The 19,377-nt window shown below is 47.5% G+C and overlaps 1 protein-coding gene across 1 annotated transcript in view; it reads left to right on the top strand.

Moving 5' to 3' along the window:
• Positions 1 to 787: 787 nt before the first annotated feature.
• The window catches only part of COL17A1 (collagen type XVII alpha 1 chain), a 52,050-nt gene continuing 33,460 nt past the window's right edge, over positions 788 to 19,377 (top strand). The window contains exons 1-8 of the mRNA XM_044240450.1: positions 788 to 1,035; positions 7,246 to 7,308; positions 9,156 to 9,200; positions 10,864 to 10,968; positions 11,940 to 12,071; positions 15,902 to 15,949; positions 17,142 to 17,177; positions 18,307 to 18,354. Of these exons, the coding sequence (XP_044096385.1) occupies positions 7,257 to 7,308; positions 9,156 to 9,200; positions 10,864 to 10,968; positions 11,940 to 12,071; positions 15,902 to 15,949; positions 17,142 to 17,177; positions 18,307 to 18,354 (466 nt within the window). The 5' untranslated portion in view covers positions 788 to 1,035; positions 7,246 to 7,256. The remainder of the gene's footprint in view (positions 1,036 to 7,245; positions 7,309 to 9,155; positions 9,201 to 10,863; positions 10,969 to 11,939; positions 12,072 to 15,901; positions 15,950 to 17,141; positions 17,178 to 18,306; positions 18,355 to 19,377) is intronic.

Here is a 19,377-nt window from a genome sequence, read left to right as displayed (position 1 = left end):
TATTAGTGATAGCATGAGTCTCAAGCTAGACGTTAGGGTCCTGGAAAGCCAGACACTAAGCAAGTATTTGAGCATTATGCAGATTGGTATAAATTGACCCTTTAGGGAAGTCTAATGGCTCCAGGAAATGAGCCGAAAATAGAAAGTTTCTGGGAGTCCACACACGTCTTTGGGTGTATGGAGACTTATCCTCAGCAGTATCTCTCCATTATTTGGTGGCTAAGTGCTTAAAATCTTGTCACTAACATGTCACTCTTTGGAGTAAACATCACTATATCTGGCTGCCCCTTTTAAAAAATGAATCCCTATGTCATCAATTGTCCCACTTTTCAGTCACTGACATCTGATTTTAAATGAGTTCACCCTTTTCCTCCAGGTGGGCTTGACCGGGCCTGGGTCAGAATGAAGCAAAGAGGGCAAAGGCAGATGTAGGAAAAACAGGTCTTGAATATAAATCCGGCCTACTTCATAGTTTTTCTAGGAATCGGACATTCTGCCCACAGGCACCCCCACGAGCCTGGCCACACCGTGAGTCACGCACCTTAGGATTTTTACCATTCTCTGGCCACAAGGAAGGGGAATGCCATGTTGTGGCAGGACTGTGGTTATGAAAGATAAGGAAACATAATAAAGGGCATTTCCTTTACCTTTGTTCCTTTCTCCCCACAGACCCATAAAATGGTTAATGGGACTCCCCTGGTCTGAGAAATGTTCTGCCCCCCCCCCCCGTAAAGTTTGATTCCTGGAGGCAGATCTTTTTTAAATGCACAAGTGTCAGATAATTGGAAGGGTGGAGTAACTGTAAGCCCGACACACCTTTGTCAGGACTTGTTAGGGAGTGAAGAACTGAAAGAAACGAGGGGGAGAGCAGGAGAAGTAAACATTTTTGAAAGATCACTCAGCTCTAACACACCTGGGCTGGGTCTGGATAAAAAAAGTGGGGTCTGCAAACATCTCAGAGAAAACATCAGGAGGCGAGAGAGAGAGGGGGTTTTATTCAAAGTTGTTTCCAGTCCCTTCCAAATCTCAAAGAAGGTAAGTTCCAGGAGGGATTTGTCCTTTGTCTCCCTTCCTCTGGGACTTTGACTTGGTATTTGCTACTTGGAATTTGTGTGTTTGTTAGAGAAAATAAGATGAAATTGTTAGGGTTCAAGCATTGCAGCAGACACAATTAATTGATCCAAAAGTTCCTTTGCTTTCTGCATTCTGCTTGGGGGAGGTCTTTTAAAGGAACAGTCAGAAAGGTTCCTCTGGGCAAAGAAGAAGAAGGCCCGTTAAGATAAACTGGGCTCTCGTGGCCAGTTGGGTTTTCTTTCTTGGTATTATTTTCAGTATTGTAAAATGGCTTGTGTTAAATTATTTTATTCAGAATAAGATAGAGTTATGATTCCTTCAGTCTCAGTCTCTGGCACTTGCTCTCTCCCCTATCTCCATTTCCTTCTCTTCCCTTGAAGCAGAGACTAGCTCAGAGGTGAAGTCACAGAAAGGGTGAGTGGGGGCTTGTAGAAACAGCCCCTGAGCGCGAAGAGCTGAGATACCACCTGGGCTTCGCGCCTGCAGGTCCTGATTAAGTTCGAGAGGATGGTTGGACATTGTTGTTTACCACGCTCTCAAAATACCGCCTCTAATCTAAAGTAAAGTGTAATATCTGAAACAATATAATCCAGGAATTTCCTGGAGTCAAATTTAGAACAAGGAAAAAAAGAAAGGGAACGTTTTGTCTGTGTAACACACCTTTATTGGCCAATTTGCCCCCTCTCCCCAGATCATTCTGGGGGGAGAATTACCACCTTCAGTATCTCACTGGATGGCCTTAACTGCTCAATGACAAATGACGATGTTGCTTTTTTTTTTTTTAAGATTTTATTTATTTATTTGACAGAGAGAGATTACAAGTGGGCAGAGAGGCAGGCAGAGAGAGAGAGGAGGAAGCAGGCTCCCTGCGGAGCAGAGAGCCCGATGCGGGACTCGATCCCAGGACCCTGAGATCATGACCTGAGCCGAAGGCAGCGGCTTAACCCACTGAGCCACCCAGGTGCCCCGATGTTGCTTTTTTTTGAAGTGTAGACAGAGCACCTGGCACATGGCTTCATGTGAGTCGCAGTTCATCAGTAGGTAATGGTCAGATTTGCTAATGTCTGTAAAATATAGTGAGGTTTTTTTTTTAAAGATAATTCGAAAAGCTGAGCTGTTTCTCCTCACCGCTGTCTGCTGCATCTTAGAAGTAAGGCACAGATCTAAGTCAGCTCCTGACGGCTGCCCTTCAGAAAATTGGAGGCACCAGCGTTACTCTGAGCCTCTTCAAAACATTCACACAAATCTGATCAGAGTTGACCTGGGGACAGTGACAGAGTCTTGCCTCAAGCTTGGATAGAAACTCAGATTTGTGAAATTGATCCCACCTAAGAACCAAGCTCATTCTCAGATTATGCCTGACCAGAAGCAGCCTCGGTCTATGCGGTTTGGCTCATCTGCTGTTATTAACAGCAGCAGGACTTCATGAAAAAGGGCTGTAAACAAGAGGCAGCATCACAAACCTGGTGCCCAAACTCCCTTGACCCCAAATTCTGGAAATCAGGGGTGTCAGATGTAGCCAGGGGCCCACCTGATGCTGAGGTTTGTAGAGACCAAAGCCTCTGAGACAATCCACCCTAGGGCGCTGGTTTTCCTGGCATCAAACTGCTTGCTCCATCCGTGTTAACAGATCAGAGTAGTGCATGGTTTTCTCACCCTGTGACCATTTTGTTGTTTTGTTTTTAGATTTGAAGCATACAGAGATGGGAGTAATAAAAGCTGTAAAAAAAATACTTGTGGTTCCTTAGCAGAAGCTAGAGATTAATTCTTAAAAGAGGAACTAGAAAATACTTAGCTTCTCCATTCCCTTCCTTATTGAAGACAAAGTTTCGTGGGTCATTATTTTTTATAAGGTTTTTAATTTAATTTTATTAAGAGAGAGAGATAGAAACAGAGATAGTGGGGCGCCTGGGTGGCTCAGTGGGTTAAAGTCTCTGCCTTTGGCTCAGGTCATGGTCTCAGGGTCCTGGGATCGAGCCCCGCATCGGGCTCTCTGCTCAGCAGGGAGTCTGCTTCCCTTCCTCTCTCTCTGCCTGCCTCTCTGCCTACTTGTGATCTCTGTCTCTCTGCAAATAAATAAATAAAACCTTAAAAAAAAAAAAAAAGAAACAGCGAGAGAGCACACAAGAGGGAGAGGGACAGCAAGCTCCCCTCTGAGCAGGGTTAGATTTCAGAACCCTGGGATCATGATCTGAGCCAAAGGCAGATGCTTAACCACCTGAGCCACCTAGGCGCCCCTCATGGGTCATTAGAATAAGGTCACTGTGAGAGCTGACTCTCCGTAGCGGTGTTTTGTCCTGACTCGTGGGCGTGCCATCATTGGAATGGTTTTAGGTGAATGTGACATAATTTAAATGCAGTGGAAAGAAAAAATTCTAAAGAGTAGGAAAATGATTTTGAATTGTGTCTTTCTGCATAAGAAAACATCATGAGATCATTTTTCTACATCTTCTAAAGAGCATTAACTAGGACATCACCATGAGCAGCCCCTTAGCACTACAGGTGAAATTAGCATAATTTTGGAATTGAGAACCTAGAGACCTGCTCTTCCTTGGTTCTACTGCAGTGGCCTAAACATCAAATAAGTTAAAATTAAAGAGTTAAAAAGTATGCTACGTGACAGTACTTCCTTTAAGTAGTGTTTTGGGAGGAGAGTGAGCTGGGCAGGGAGGCACAGGCTCAGGCATGTGTCAGGGCTTGTAACTTTCCTTTCCCTAGCGTTACACTTCTTAAAACTATCCGCACTGAGAATGTTTAAAAAGGAAGTCCTGCAGGGATAGGATAGGTCCTGTGGGACGATCCCAGTCCAGGTGCCTCAACCCATCACTTTCCTTTCGATGACTCACTTAAAAAATTTTTCATCTTGTGTTTGAATTAGAGGCATCTGCCTCCCAGCATAACCCTGCCACTTCAGACTTTGGGTGGCGAAGTCACCAGAACTCCGGCCTGCGTGTTCCAGGCCCAGAAAATCATTCTGAGCAGCCATGGGACTCAGCCTTCTCAGGGGCTTCGGGCTGAAAGAGAGGCAGGGGCCCATCCACCCACACCCAGCTCAGGCCCATTCTCTCCCTGAGCACCTTCTAGTAAGGATTCCCCAGGTCCTGGAGGCGGCTATTTGATTTCTTAGCAGGTGGCCCCTTTCCTTGTGCCCTCTGGAAGTTGGGGAACCCATGGCATTTTGCTGTACACATCAAAGCTCCATCATTAGCACTTAAGAAAAAGATTGGGAGTGCCTAGGACAGTGGGTTATTTTTCTGGGTACAGAAAGAACAAGGAAACACTCACTAGGTTTACTGCCTGGACGCTGAGACCTTCATCAATGGGAGCTATCCTCAGTCCACCTTGATGGCGACAAGTAAAGGAAACCCAGCCAAACCCAAATGGATGGCTGCTGACAGCTACTTTCTTTACAGGATCAAAACACACAATAACTTGCGGGAAGTAAAAGCCTCCAGGGCCTGTTATAAACAGTACCTTTCAGGATAGTGTTTCCTATCAGTTCGGGTACCACCCTAAGGTGGCTCCCTGCAAGCGGCCAGGTGCATTTGAGTGTTTAATCTCCAAAATGCCTCCTGGTCCACAGCTAACGACCAATTTAAAAAAAAAAAAAAAAAAGCAGAGGGGCTTCAGAGATACCAAAGGCAATTACTGCTTAAAAGCTTTCAAAAAGGGTATCTAGTGGCAGGTAGGTTTGTATGACAGTAGTCAAGCATGTTCTAGCCAGAATGCAGACATAGACACGGGCCAGGTTTGGCCTTCTCAAGAGGCTGGACTCCGTTGTGAAATTGTTTATGGAGACCCTCCTGTTTGGTTCTGGGAAACATACCAGAGTCAAAGCCACCTTCTGTGGCTTTCCAGATCCAGTCAGGAGTTTTTCCATGATGCCTCATTCCTTGCCTAGAGCTGCACTTAAGAAACTCCAGTGAGCAAGTAGTTGGCACGTTCAACCAGGCCCTGAAGCTAACTGTGCCCATCTTGGTTCATTCCACCAGCCTGCTGAGCAGCCGGTCTCCTGTGATCTTGGTTTTCAGTGGGGAAGTCACCTGGCGCTGCATTATGACTTTCGTGGGCCCTGGATGTATTCGATTTTGTGGACCCCTTCCTCTATTCAAAAAAAACAAAACAAAACAAAAAACTTTAAAAATTACATTTTATAACTGCATTGAAAGAATATAAATCAGGTTGGATTATATTCATTTCTCCTTCTGATTTTAAAGATACTCTTTTTAACATTTATTTGAGAGAGAGTGCGCGCGTGCACATGTGCATGAGCAGGGGAGTGGGGCAGAGAGAGCAGGAGAGAGAGAATTCTCAAGTCCTCAACCAGACTCCCCACTCAGCACAGAACCCAACTCAGAGCTAGATCTCAGGACCCGGAGATCATGACTTGAGCCAAAGGTCAAGAGTCGGTCGCTTAACTGACTAAGCCACCCAGGCACCCCATTTCTCCTTCTGATTTTAAATTTAAAAAAAAAAAAAAAAAAAAAATATATATATATATATATATATATATATATTTGAGTGAGAGAGAGAGTATGAGCAGGAGGGAAGGGTAGAGGGCGGAGAAGCAGACTTCCCACTCAGCCTAGAGCCCAATGCTCCATCCCCAGACCCAGAGATCATGACCTGAGCCAAAGGCAGATGCTTAACCAACTGAGTCACCCAGGTGCCCCTCTTCTTCTGATTGTAAAAAGAAATTAAAACACTTTCATGGGCCCCAACAAGTGTGATAGGAATAGGTACTGTGCCTTGTGTGCCTAACGGATAAGTGACCCTGAAGTCACCAGGCAGGTAGAAAAATCTGAAAGGAGAAATCTTAAGCAAGGCACATCCTGGGCAGAAGTGGCTTTCCCTGAATTCCAGAATCCAATTTGAACTGCATCCAAAAGAGAAAGGGAAGGTTAGGGGGAGGAGGGAAAACACTGGAAAAGCCAAATTTCAAGTCTTCCCAGACATGGGACTGGAAGCCACATCAAGAACCCAGTTGGGAAGGGGCTCCCTATTGTGCTCCCCTGTGTGTTTAAGCCTCAGCCCCCACCCCAGCCTCTTGCTGCCAGATGGCTTCAGTCCACCTACACTTCAGGACACAGTGGATAAGTTCTCAATGGTTTTCCCTTCTGGAAGCAGTAAGTGAGGGGGAACATAGATAACATAAAAATATGCCTTTCCTACATATTTCTGTAGATTTTACACATTTTCTTCATATACTTTTCCTACTTGTGCCTGCAAATAAGCATAGCGGGGCTAGCTTATTACAAAGGGAAAGTTCCATATTGTAAGAAGTGTTAAGTGCCATACAAGTACCGGCAATACAGTAATTTTTTTCCTGATTTAAATCCATCAAATGTCGGGATGCCTGGGTACGGGGATCAAGTTCCATATCGGACTCCTTGCTCAGCAGGGAGCCTGCTTCTCCCTCTGCCTGTTGTACACACTCTCTCTCTCTGACAAATAAATAAAATCTAAAAAATAAAAAATAAAAAAAATCGATCAAACATCATTCTCCCATCTAAACTCTAAATAATGAAGTATTCTATTCATCGAGTTCCCTGTAGAACACTAAACATTATGGGATACAACAAAATGAGTTCGTTAAAAGCAGCAAGTGCATTTGTCTTGCATATCTGCAAGACAAATATCCTTCAGCTGTCTGTTACTTTTTTTAAAAATATTTTGTTTATTTATTTGACAGCACAAGTAGGCAGAGAGGCAGAGAGAGGGAAGCAGGCTCCCTGCTGAGCAGAGCCGGAGGCGGGGCTCAATGGCCTGAGCCAAAGGCAGAGTCTTTAACCCACTGAGCAACCCAGGCACCCCTCTCTGTTACTTTAGCAAAGAATGGAGGTTTTATAGTCAAAGGTCAGGGTGCCATGTAATTCCACTACTACTCAGCAAGGAGCAGTCTGGTCGATGAGATCCTAAAAAAAAGAGCTCCCCATAGAGGACAGAATCCAAAGTGGAACTATCCACTTTGTGCAGTGGAAAGTGGACTCCCTCTTATAACTGAAACAAGGAGTGGGAGGGACTCTGTAAAAAAATATGCACAAGAAAGAATTATGCCTTGAATTCTGGGAGTCAAGTGTTTTTGTTTCTCAGCTTGCATACTAGGGACCTATGCTTCCTAAAAGTGATGGTAAGTGTCATGGCTGATCATGGATTTTGGCTTTTCTGCAGGTGGCTATGGTATGGATGTAACCAAGAAAAACAAGCGAGATGGCACCGAAGTCACTGAAAGAAGTAAGAGCATGAGACATAGCATTATAAAAGTAATAAAAAATTTGGAAAGAGTAATTCATGCCTGATTCCATCACAACTACTGTCTAATTTCTAAATTATTGATAGTCTTTCTTTTTTTTTCTTTTGTTTCACTGTATCATTTAAAATGTTTTCCTAAGTAGACTTTATTCCCATATGATGGATTTTATTGATTTTTATTTTAACATACCTGTAATCAAAATGTGTTCTGCTTTTTCCTCAAAAATGAAAACTACCATTTCAACATATAGTTCTCATAACTAGTACTTTTAATAGCTGCATAATATTCTGTGAAATGAATCTGCCAAAGGCATTTAACCATTTCTTTATTTAGAAGACAGGGCAACAGAAATCCAAAAGAATAATATCCTGCTTACAGTGGGGACAAAGTTATAATAACACTGGTGTCACAGTCACAATCTACACTAAAACAGAAAACAGACACATTTCTTTTGTGAAACTGCCCAAATCATAAATTCAGAGACATTTAAATTGTCCCCGAAATGGTTCCGACTCTTTCATTTGTCCTGTGATTTTCATATATCTCTAATAAAAAAATTCTGGCTTCCCAGACTTGGAATGTTAGGTTAAGAAATCATTTATTTTTATGTGTCCAAGAATCCCAAAGGTCCACACAATGAGAGGTTTAGTCAAAGCTCAAGGACTGTTACTCAAATCAAGCTGCCATTTTAGTCTGAAAAACCATTTCCTGTTATGCATGGAATGCAGTTTCTGCCACAGTCCTCACCCCAGGTTCCTGCCAAGACAAGAAAATCAATTAGAAAAGTACCGTGGGAAGAAGGAAAGGAGTGGGGGCAGCAAGACAGGTGCAGGACAGAGCAGTGTCGTGCCCGACGGCTTAAACTGGTGCAAAGGATCCTGCACCTTTTCCCCTTTAGCCTCCCGTACCGATGTGCATGCGCACAGACACAGCACACATGCACACACCGCACAAGTGTGTGACGTCAGTAGACTGCTGCTCCTTTATGTCTGGCACAGAGGGAGGTGGTAATGACGGTCACCCTTAGAGAACAGCGTTGGCCCCACTGTGGTTGTAGGAATCTGCCCACCTCCCCATGTTGCTGCAGGAGAGAGAGCGGTTCAGGAAGGCAATAGGTTTTTCTTCTAACTGGTGTTTAAAACATTCTGGAAGTTTTTATTACCTCTATAGACTCATCTTCACTTGGGAGTCTAGAGAAACTCAGTCTGGGGAAGCAAAGGCACTGGTTCCTGAAGTCTGTCTTTGATACATCTGTTCCTAATTTCACCAAGCACCAAATGCGACTTACTAATAGCCCCCGGCCTTCCTACACAACCCCACATTCAGGGATGGCCCTGCAGATTTTAGCATGAATTAGCTAAAAAAGAAGTACAAAGAGATTATCCACTTCACAGTGAGATCAGCCAGGATAATGCCATGGCCCCAGCCGGACTGGGTGACCTTTGGAAGGGGCAGTTCAGACAGAGTGTGGCTCAACACATTTGGGGTGACCTGAGGCCCTGGTCCTCCTTCAGAGGTGAATCCAGGCCTGGACTGGATCTCCTTGTTAAATGAGAGACATGAATGCCGAGGTAAGTCATCCTTCTAACTAGTGGGTAACTACTTTTGGTTCCAAAAGGATATAAATGTATTTTCCAGGTCCATTAAATCCCATCGTTATTGCACATATGTTCATGTGCAGAGTCAGAGCACATACCTTAAAGCATGAGCATACAAAAATCTATGTTAAACCTAATTTAAGATGCTGAGCCTATGACAGATGTTAGACCTTGCCAGGATATAGGGAATTCAGTGTAGTATATCTGATCTTTTTATTTTCTTTTTCTAGTTATCACGGAAACAGTAACTACAAGACTTACATCCTTACCTCCAAGTAAGTGACTGTCGAGAGCTTTCTTCTCAGTAAGGCATGTCTGAAGGACCCCACATGCAACATTTCCCGTGGGCACTTACTCTTCAGTTGAGCAAAACCAAAATATCTGAAATCTCTTTTTTAACAGCTGTATAGACATCAACTTATACAACCACAAAATCCACCAGTTTGAAGTATATATAATTCAATGGTTGTTGGTATTGTTAACCTTAAAAATAAACTGGCCAGTTATTTCACCAGCAAAATACAGGTTTATTCGGAAATAGCAAGGAATCACAACCTGGAACAAACAAGCTAAGGTGACCATAGGCAAGTCCAACAAACAAAGGAGAGAAACATTATTTTATGGAGAATAAAGAGGACACTAAGAGGTGGTGTTTAAATGAAAGACCAGGGGCGCCTGGGTGGCTCAGTGGGTTAAGCCGCTGCCTTCGGCTCAGGTCATGATCTCAGGGTCCTGGGATCGAGTCCCGCATCGGGCTCTCTGCTCAGCAGGGAGCCTGCTTCCCTCTCTCTCTCTCTGCCTGCCTCTCCATCTACTTGTGATTTCTCTCTGTCAAATAAATAAATAAAATCTTTAAAAAAATATATTTTTTTTTTAAAAATTAAAAAAAAATTAAATGAAAGACCATTGGAGAAAAGCAGTTCAGGGTGATGGATGGTTTCTCATTGGCCAAGTTGCAGGTGTAGTAGATTTCCTGGAGGAAATGCAATGTACATCTTTCCCTGTTGAGGCCTGTAATTAATGACTCTTTTCTGGTGAGGATTCTTCTGTTGTGTCTGTAATTGACATTAAGTGGCATGGCTCCCCTTCCAACCTCCCCCTCCAGCATCAATTCACTTGAGCAAGGTTTCCTTTTATTAATTTTCATAGTATATTTATAGAGTGGTGCAGCCAACGCAACAATCTAATTTTAGAACATTGCATCACCCCAAAAGGAAACTTCATGATCATGAGCAGTCATTCACCATTACCTCCTCTCTCCTCTGCCCCCGAGAACTGTGAATCTATTCTCTGTCTCTATAGATTTACCTGATCAGACACTCATATCAGAAACCTTATCCAGCCTGAGCAGAGGATGGGAGAAGGGAACACCAGTCAGGCTTCTGTCTGAGTCCACTAGTTTTCTGGGGCAGTCCTTAGATTGAGTGGCTTCTGTATTGGAGAACTGAGCCCTAAAGCTACCCCTGCACCTGCCAGGCAGCATGGCTCACAGAGGATGGGGACGAGAGGTCAGAGCATGACAGCCGCCATGGGGAACACCAGCGACACAGAGCTGTCACTCACCCCTTCAACAACTCTAGTGGATGCCATGTCTATGGCACTGACCAGGCTATCTCCAAAAAGCAAGGCCAACCCACGTCCTGGCCTCACAGAGCCGTTCATCACTCAGCTACCTCTTCTAATGCTTCAGCTTTCCTAATGAGCAACTTGCTATGCTCTGCCCAGAAGACTTTCCTTTTAAATCAGGTGGAATATTTGCTCTTGACATTTCTATCGCAAACAAACGCAGGGGAATGTGGCAGCTTGCACCTGCAAAGGGACACCAAACCAGCAGGGTCGTGTGTGATAAGCCAGGGGTGGTCTCCACAGCGGAGCAGGAGAGGACCTCTCCTGGCCTGATTCCACCCATAAACTGTCACCCGCTTCTTGTTTGTGCAGAAGGGGGAACCAGCAACGGCTATGCTAAAACGGGCTCTCTGGGTGGAGGGAGCCGGCTGGAGAAGCACAGCCTGACCCATGGCAGCAGTGGCTACATAAACTCAAGTAAGTGCCTGCTGGTGGAGGGACTGGGGAAGAACAGGTGGACAGGGGCAGAGGGATCCTACGAAGAGAGGAAGGGTCACAACTGCTTGTCATCCATTCCACGTGCTCCCAGTTGTTGTGTAACTGACACAGAAACCAGCCAAGGGGATACTTTCAAATAAGACGCACTAGAAGCCTCACTATAATGGATCAGTTTTCATTTAGTCCCTAATATAAATAACAATGCTCAAGAATGCTTTGTGGGGAGGTGCTCTTTTCCCACTGAGTCACTCTCTAGAAGCCCTTTCTTTTAGGGAAGGGTGTGCACGCAAGAGGGTTTACAGTTTGAATTAACAATAACAACAACAAAAGAAACTTAACCACTGGGTTACTCCGCTTAGGGAGTCTAGTGACACACAATCCCACACTGAGTTTCCACTGGGCAAGCGTCCGACACAGGCTCATTGTTCCCAGTGAAGCACTCTTTCACCGTAGCTTCCAAACCAAAACGAGACAGAGTGAGGCAAAACAAATGAAAAACGAGCACACGTATAACCCCTGAGGCCATTTAAACCACCTTCAATTGACACCGAAAAAGAAGACCCAAGATGCAAATAGCCAGGTTGACCAAGAGGCGTGGTTGCCGCTAGCTGTCAAAGTCCGGGGACACGTCGTGGGATTGTATCCTAGTCCATCCGGCAGTGAGCTATAATTAAATGCCAGGTCCTCAAGAAAAATCCTGCCAAAGCCTCTCCCTTGCCATGTGCAACCACATCCACAAAGGGCCCCCCTGCCTTCCTTCTGTGGTCGGCTGGGGAAGGACAGCGGCGATGACAGCGATGATCTCACCTCCCATTTCTGAGCCGTGTTCTCAGAAGGCCCTCTGGGCCCCCCGTAGGACCCTCTTTAACCTTAAGCAGCCTGAGCACAGTCAGTATAACTACAAAGCCAGTCGGAGGTGCTGTGAAAGTTGATGCTTGTCCCCTCTGCAGGTGGGAGCACGCGAGGCAATGCCTCCACGTCCAGTTACAGGCGGGCTCACTCCCCCGCCTCCACTCTGCCCAACTCACCTGGCTCCACCTTCGAAAGGAAAACGCACATCACTCGGCATGGAACATACGAAGGTATCAGTCTGTATATTGAATTTCATTTCATTTCATTGTAGATGTCATTCGTGCAGAAAGGTGGATTTATGATAGCCTGGGGATGCGACCCAGGGCCAGAAAGAGCTTCTGCCCTGGGATTGTGGGGAGCAACTGGTCAAAGACTGTGGGGTTGGGAGAAAGACAAAGGGACGTTCCAAAAGGACTTTCATATGCTAAAGAAGACTCACCGGATAATGGAGGCCTGCCTATTGCCAAGCTAAGGTGGTTTTTCCCTCCAGCAAGGCAGACAGTAGCGCTGGTGGACGCTTTCTTGTCTCCTACTCTGCCTGCCTGTTTATCAGTGGGCTTTTAAGGACCTTTTATTTAATCTGCATTTCTTTCTGCCTTTGCTTCCCACATCAGTTTCATTTCTTTTATGGGCTTATGTTACTTAGAGATTTCATTGATTGACCTGCCCCCTTATTCATTCATCCATTCAGTTTTATCTCATATCTACTGTGTGTTTAACACCGTGTGGAATGCCTTAGTGGACACCGTGGGGGCCAAGGGCTGGTGGCCTCAAAACCGGCCACTGTGGCTTGAACATTATTTTGAGTTAAAAGCAGTCCAAACCCAGCAGATGCAGGAAAAGCGCTTTACCTCCCCCTCAGCTGCCTGCTTGTACCAAGAAGGGAGCGGTTACCAGAGATTCTCCTTGTAAGGGCCTCTGTAGCCAAAGCGGCCCCACCGCTGTTGTTTATGCAGTAAAACTTAAATTGACCCTGCCTACCCGCCCCCCCCCAAGGGAAACTTAGTTAAAAGCAAGTCGGGAAACCAGTCCCAGGTAATAAAGCCCAAATACAGGGGCGGGGCGGGTCAGGTGGAGACATCCAATCCGTAGAGCGGGCATACTGTCTCCCTAGCTACCAAGGAGTGTGGGCCCCACCTTTTGGGCGCCAATTCTGACCGCGGTGATAGGCTAGTTCAAATAGCTACTATGAGGTGAATTGTAATTCAATTGGCCACCCGTGTGGGACCTAGCAAGACTGTGCAGCTTTCTCTGTGTGTTGCAATCTCATTGGCCACCTGTGTGTGGCCAGGCCCAACCACATGGCCCTTGCCCTTTAAAAGTTAGCCGGTAAGGCAATGCTTGGCACGAAATAAAGCTTTGCTTGTCCTCCGCTTTGTATCAGTCTCGCTCCTTTAATCACGGACCCTTTCATCCTAAGATACTTATCTCTGTAAGGCCATCTTTTTTTCCAACCATCTCCTCTCACCTTCCTGCAAATGGTCTTTCTGCCCTTTGTATCCTCAGGCCCCTACCCCTCTCCTCAACTCACACAAGCATCACGTTGCCTATTTCTGGAATTTCCATGTCTGTGTGGATTCCCTGTATGTACAAAGCTAAATTTGATTTTCTCCTTTCTCCTGTTAATCTGTCTTATGTCAATCTGATTCCTAGTCCTGCTAGAAAGATCTTGAAAGGTAGAGGAAATTCTTCCTCCCCAGCAACACTTAAATGAGTTACACGTGAGGGGTGCCTGGGTGGCAGTCAGTTAAGTGTCCATCTCTTGGTTTAGGCTCAGGTCATGACCTCCGAATAGTGAGATGGAGCCCTGGGTTCGGCTCCACGCTTCGCTGTAGAGTCTGCTAATGTTCCTCTCTCCCTCTGCCCTCTCCACTTTCTCTGTAAAATAAGTAAATCTTTTTTAAAAAGAAGTAATGAACTAGATGTGGATCTTGTCTTCAAGTTGCCTGTGGTCTGATAGATAAGCTAAGCTGACGGATAAAAACTGATGTAAAGTTGAAGGGGATGAGCATTTCCAGCTGAGTCTTCAGAGAAAACAGTATGGGGCCCGAGGCTGGGCCTTCAGGTGTGTGAGGTTGGAGGCCGGGTGGGGGGGGCGCTCCAGCCTGCAGGGGGCGCACTCAGCACAGACAGGCAGCAGGCAGCTGGAGGGACTCCGATTGAGGGCTGGCCTGTGATGTCTGGGCTCTATTCTGCAACAGTGAGAAGCTACTGGGATTTTTGAGTAGAGAGTTGATCCTTCCTAAAACTCCGGAAGGCACTCGCAGGAAGAACAGGGAGGAAAGAGGCTGAACAAGGTGACAAGTTAGAAGATGCTTATAGTCAAGGGCAAACTTGGCTGGGACTAGGGCGGTGGCAGTGGGAGAGGAAACCAGGAGCGGTAGATGGAGCTGATATTTGACAACTGATTAAATATGAGGGGAGAGGGAGGCCAAGGAGTCTGTGCCACTGAGACTCCAGCACAGGTGGTGGGTCCATGGCGGTGCCAACGATTGAGAGGGGGGCGCCGGAGGCAGGCTCAGGAGCAGGAGCAGGAGCTCAGTAGTGCTCCCAAGCAGGGAGCGGGGCACGTGAGCCCAGGAAAGAAGTCAGGCAGGATACCCAGTTTGGAGCCATTTACAAAAAGGTTAGTAGAAGATGGAAAACTAAGGAATCAGTCAAAGAAGGGAGCCTGAAAGCAGAAGGGAGCAAAGAAAAAGTTGGGGATGAAGCAGAAGTGATGTGGTTTTGGAATATAGGTGAGGTTCCATGAGCCGACAGCCAAGAATTCTTGAGAGGTCTTTGGTGCAGAACAGTGGTATGAAAGCACGGGGACAGGACCTGTGGGCAGAAAGCTGCTGCCCCGCAGTTGTGAGGAGTGCCCGATTCTATACTATGGGGTTGGGGGAGCTAAGGAAAAAGGGAGAAAGTATTTTCCTGTATTAAAGAAGACACACAGGTTACCAGCGGGGGCTTTGCTATTGTCAAGTGAAGGTGGTTTTCCTTGTAGTTAAGCATTAACAATAGGATAGTTGGGAGCTTCCTGGAGGAACATTACACTGCGGGGCTTCAAGTCTCTGTCAATGGGCTGCTCGGTATAAGGACATTTAACTGCATTTGCATTCCTTTCTGGAAGCTAGGCCATGGAGAGAAATGCTTTGTTCTTGTAAATTGCTAAGACATTGTAAACTGAGGGAGACTCCTGTAGTGCAGGATTGTGATCTCTAGAAGTTAACTATTTGTTTTTCCTTTAGGGCAGCCTGGAGTGCAGGAGGAATGTCACATTTATCCCCTGGGCAGGGGTGTTGTGGGCTCTATTCTGCTTTGTCCTCAGCTAGCCTTCTGTACCCTCAACAGAAGGAAGAGCCAGAGGGCACAGGAGGAAGAAGAGGCTGAGGGGGCAGGGAGAGCAGGACCCAGGCAGGGGCATGGAAGTCAGTGCTGGAACACACTCCGGGTCAAGAAGCAGGAGGCAGGAGGACATTTGGATTTGGCTCCTGAAGTCCCCACAGTGCTGGCGACTACAGAAGCCAGTTTGGTGGGAAACAGATGAGCCAGGCAGCAATGGGTCTGACCTTGACTGGAGATGGGTCATGGTGGTGGAGAAGCAGAGGACTGAGGGCTGCGCTCCCCAGTATGTGATTTCAGACCCAGAGCGGCCAAGGGGCTTGGGAGGGCAGAGAACAAAATCCAGGGGAGATGGGTTGTGTCACCACAGTGCTGTGTGATGTGAGGCCTTCCTGGGAGCCGGTGCCTTCACTGTAACAGGGTCCACGTTCAAGACGAACTTCACAAGGGCAGTGACGTTCCCATGCTGACAGCACATGTATTTGAACGACACTGGTACAGGGAGAACTCAGTGGAGGGCTTAAAAACAAAGCAAAGCAACCCTCCTGCTTTCCTTCATTCCAACCGTTCGCCATCTGAAGCAGATCAGTGATCAGGATGAACCACGGGAACTGCGGCCCGCAGGCCTGTCCTATTTAAGATAGAGCCCTCTGCGGGCATCCCGCACACCGTACCCCCGGGGAAGCCACGGGCTTGTGTGGCCATGGGTGCTCAGCATTTTCTCGCCCTGCAGGGAGCTCCAGTGGCAACTCTTCCCCAGAGTACCCTCGGAAGGAACTCGGTAAGTCCTTTCCTTATTGTCTGAAGGGATGGGCAAAGGCGCTGGGGAAATGCCTGGGGTCAGGGATGGAGGGTGGGGGAGACACTGTGAGCTCAGTGGATTCTTCTAAAACTTTGACCCCTGCTGAGCAGTTTTTTTCCTTTGCTCTTTATCCTGAAGTATCTTCAGGCCACAGTCAGCCAGGTTCAGTTGCTGCCCTTAGCCGTTGCTCCTGACCCCGGTGAAACGGCATGTTAGTCATGCAAGGCTCAGACTTGGACAGAGCAGCCCCCAGGCCAGGCAGCAGCTGTGGGGTTTATCCTTTCCCAGGATGCACCGAGACCTCCCAGCAAAGGGCAGCAGGGGTTCGAATGCACACACGCCAAACATCCCAGCAAGTCCGCCACAGTGGACTGCAAAGGGACACGTTTTATGCCAAGCGAAACCCTAGGCTGTCTTCACTTGGCCTCCAGTTTGTGGCCCATGGCCTTGGATTCTCACTGTGCGTATGAGCTGATATGGTCATTGTTCAGCGATTGTAATTTCACCTATCTGCTCAAACCAGGAAGACCAAGGCAGTCTAACAAAAAGCTGAAGGGAAGATCTGGCTGGGTTTTTTGTTTTTTGTTTTTAAATATATTTGGTCAGTGTAGACAGCCAGCCCCAACGACTAGGCTTCCAAATGATTACTTTAGTTAACACTTAAGTGTGAGCTAACTTAACATCGATTTAGCTGACGCCCTGAATTCGTGGAGCCTGGCGGAACTCGCTCTGCCTGTAGCTGCGGGCTCATCCTTACTAAGCATCCACCATCGAACGCAGGTGGTTTGGGTTCACTGTGGGGCCTGTGATTGAACTAGAGAAGCCAGATGGTGGCCTCCATGTGGATAAGTTCCATCATCTCGTCCTGAAGCCCAGCTGGCCGTACAAAGGGGCTGGGGCAGGTCCCAAAGAAGGGAACCCAAAGAGGAGGTGGGGTGCCCAGGGCTTGACCTCCAGGAAGAAGGCAGGGCAAGACAGTCCATTTGGAGTCCTTTACGAAGACTTTACTCAGTGTTAGTAGAGACCTAGAGGAAGGCTTCCATATCCCATCTGGATGTAAAGGCACAAAGAAAACAGTCTCTTCCCCCACTCAAATAGATCTCCTTCAAGGTCAAAAATATCTAGTGTGCCACCTCTTCGATGCGTAAGATTACTTTTCTTTGTTCCTCAGCATCTTCTTCAACCAGAGGAAGGAGCCAGACCCGAGGTGAGCTCTGTGGCTGGGGTCATTGCAGTTCATTCAACAAGTTTTTTCTGAGCATCTAACATGTGTGTCCAGACCTGAGCCAGAAAATGGGAGGAGTAGAGAAGCATAAATAAGGCGTGGCTCCTGCTTTCAGGGAGTCTACTGCGTCCTCGGACTCTTCCGCAGGCCCCATCAGGATGGGAAGGGTAGTTTGGGGCCCTGATCTAACATGGAAGGGAAAGCAAGGGTACAAACACCCAGTAACCACCTGGGGACTAATTTGTCCTGCTGTGGGTTACAAAGATGCTGGCGCCACCTCTGGTGTGCCAAGGTTTCACTTGGAGTCCCCTGGTTGACTTTAACAAGATCCACTATAATTGCCTTTATGTAGTGAGAAAGGAACGAAAGTCCGTCTCTTTCAAATTATTCTAGGGGACAGAGGGCTCCGTGACAGTCTTGCACTCTGCACGTCTGCCCACAGATAAGGCTCTAGGAGGGAAATGGGGTCCTGGGGAGAGCTGGCCTGGATGGATCTGGTGAGGGTGGGGAGGAGCAGTGTGTCCACGCTGTGCTAAATGCAGAATTCTGCACAGGCCCTGGAGCTCTCTCTAATCACTCTAGACTTCCAGGGGCCTTATTGCATCAGTAATTATAAAGTTAGGAACACACCAACCACCCAGGTTGAAGGCTAATAGTTGAAAGATGTCAGTGGTCCACCTGAAGCTAACAGAATGTGAAACCACCCTTTCCTGCCCAGACGAGGCCCAAGTGGTTAAGGAAACGGTATGGGTTTTAGAATTCTCCCTCAGGCATCAGAGACCCGGGAGGCAGGAGAACAGAGTGGTTCAGAGTAGCTGGGATACAGGTCCCTGGAAGGGGGCTGGTCATTGCTGATGGTGATGGAGCCTCTCCCTCAGCCTGCTATCTGATGAGAGCATCTCCAGGTGCCGGGAGGTGTGCAGTGGGCAGCTTGGGGTGTGGGGAGAGGACCCCTCCTTTTAAGCAGCACTCGTTCTGGGCACTCTTACGTTTCCTGTTCCCAGGACAGAGCTCCGAGCAGCCCACATTTCTTTCCGCTGCTCAGAGCTCAAGGTCCGGCTCCGTGATCCAAGCTCCTTCACTTACACCTTCTCCTTCTCCTCCCCTGTAGAGAGCGAAATCCGGGTTCGACTGCAGAGCGCGTCCCCATCTACCCGATGTAAGTGTTCACTGTCTGCAAACAAAGGATCCAGGAATCCAGGGTCACCATGGTGTGCGTGCATGTGTGTGTGGTCACTTGATCATAAAACGTGTTGAAGGGCCTTCTGTGAGAGGGACCCTAGACTAGGGGCGGGTCAGGAGCTGAATAACTCCTGTTCCCTGCTGCTGAAGGGGAGATAGAAAACCAACCCACCGTTGCCTCTCCGGGAGCTGAAGGAGCAGGGAGCCAAAGAAACCTCCAGGGTCAGGGTCACTTGAAAGGAAACCAAGGGCTCCGTGGGATAAGCCGGCATCAGACATTTGGGGAACATCTATTCAGACACTGGAGGAATGTTCCATGTGGCCCAAGGAAAAGGAATAGGAGGGGACCCGATAGAGTACTTAAGGTGGGAGAAGAGTCCCAAATAAGCGGAGTGGGAGAGTTTGAACTTTATTTCGCATGTCTGGGATTCCCCAGCCCCTGTCCATCGACTGTTAGACTCCTGTTCTTGTGATAGGCGATTTGACATCTTGAAATGAACCCAACTAGTAGGATGGGAGCCAAGTACAAAGAGTAGGAGGAGAAAGAGCCAGGTTGGTTGGCCCAGGAATTAGACAGGGGCCGGCCCAGAGCATTCCATGCCCTGGGCCAAGGGGTCCCGTGCTGTCCCCCCCAGCATCCTTCTAGGCTGGGCGGGGCTGAGCCAAGGTTGGAGCTTTCAGGGAAGGGGGTGCCTGGGAAGTCCTCCAACACACGTTGTGTGCAAACTGTCTGTTACACGCTGCCCTCGCATGGTGCCTCCCTTCTCTCTTAACTTGCCCTGTTGGGAGGCACGGGGGGCTTGCATCCCTCACTGAGCTAGCTACAGGTCACAGTGGCCACATGGACTGCAACTCCCACAAAAGCAGCATATTGTCAAGGAGTTAGGGGCCTCGGGTTCCTGGTGGCCCCCTAGAGCATACAAGGTCAGCGACCCAACATGTGGGGTGTCCTGGCAGGGGATGAGCTCACTGTTGAACAGTCTGTTTCCAGGGATCCGGT

This window comes from Neovison vison, chromosome 2, assembly GCF_020171115.1.
Source record: "Neovison vison isolate M4711 chromosome 2, ASM_NN_V1, whole genome shotgun sequence".
Taxonomy (NCBI): Eukaryota; Metazoa; Chordata; class Mammalia; order Carnivora; family Mustelidae; genus Neogale; species Neogale vison.
This window is presented reverse-complemented; position numbering and strand designations above follow the sequence as displayed.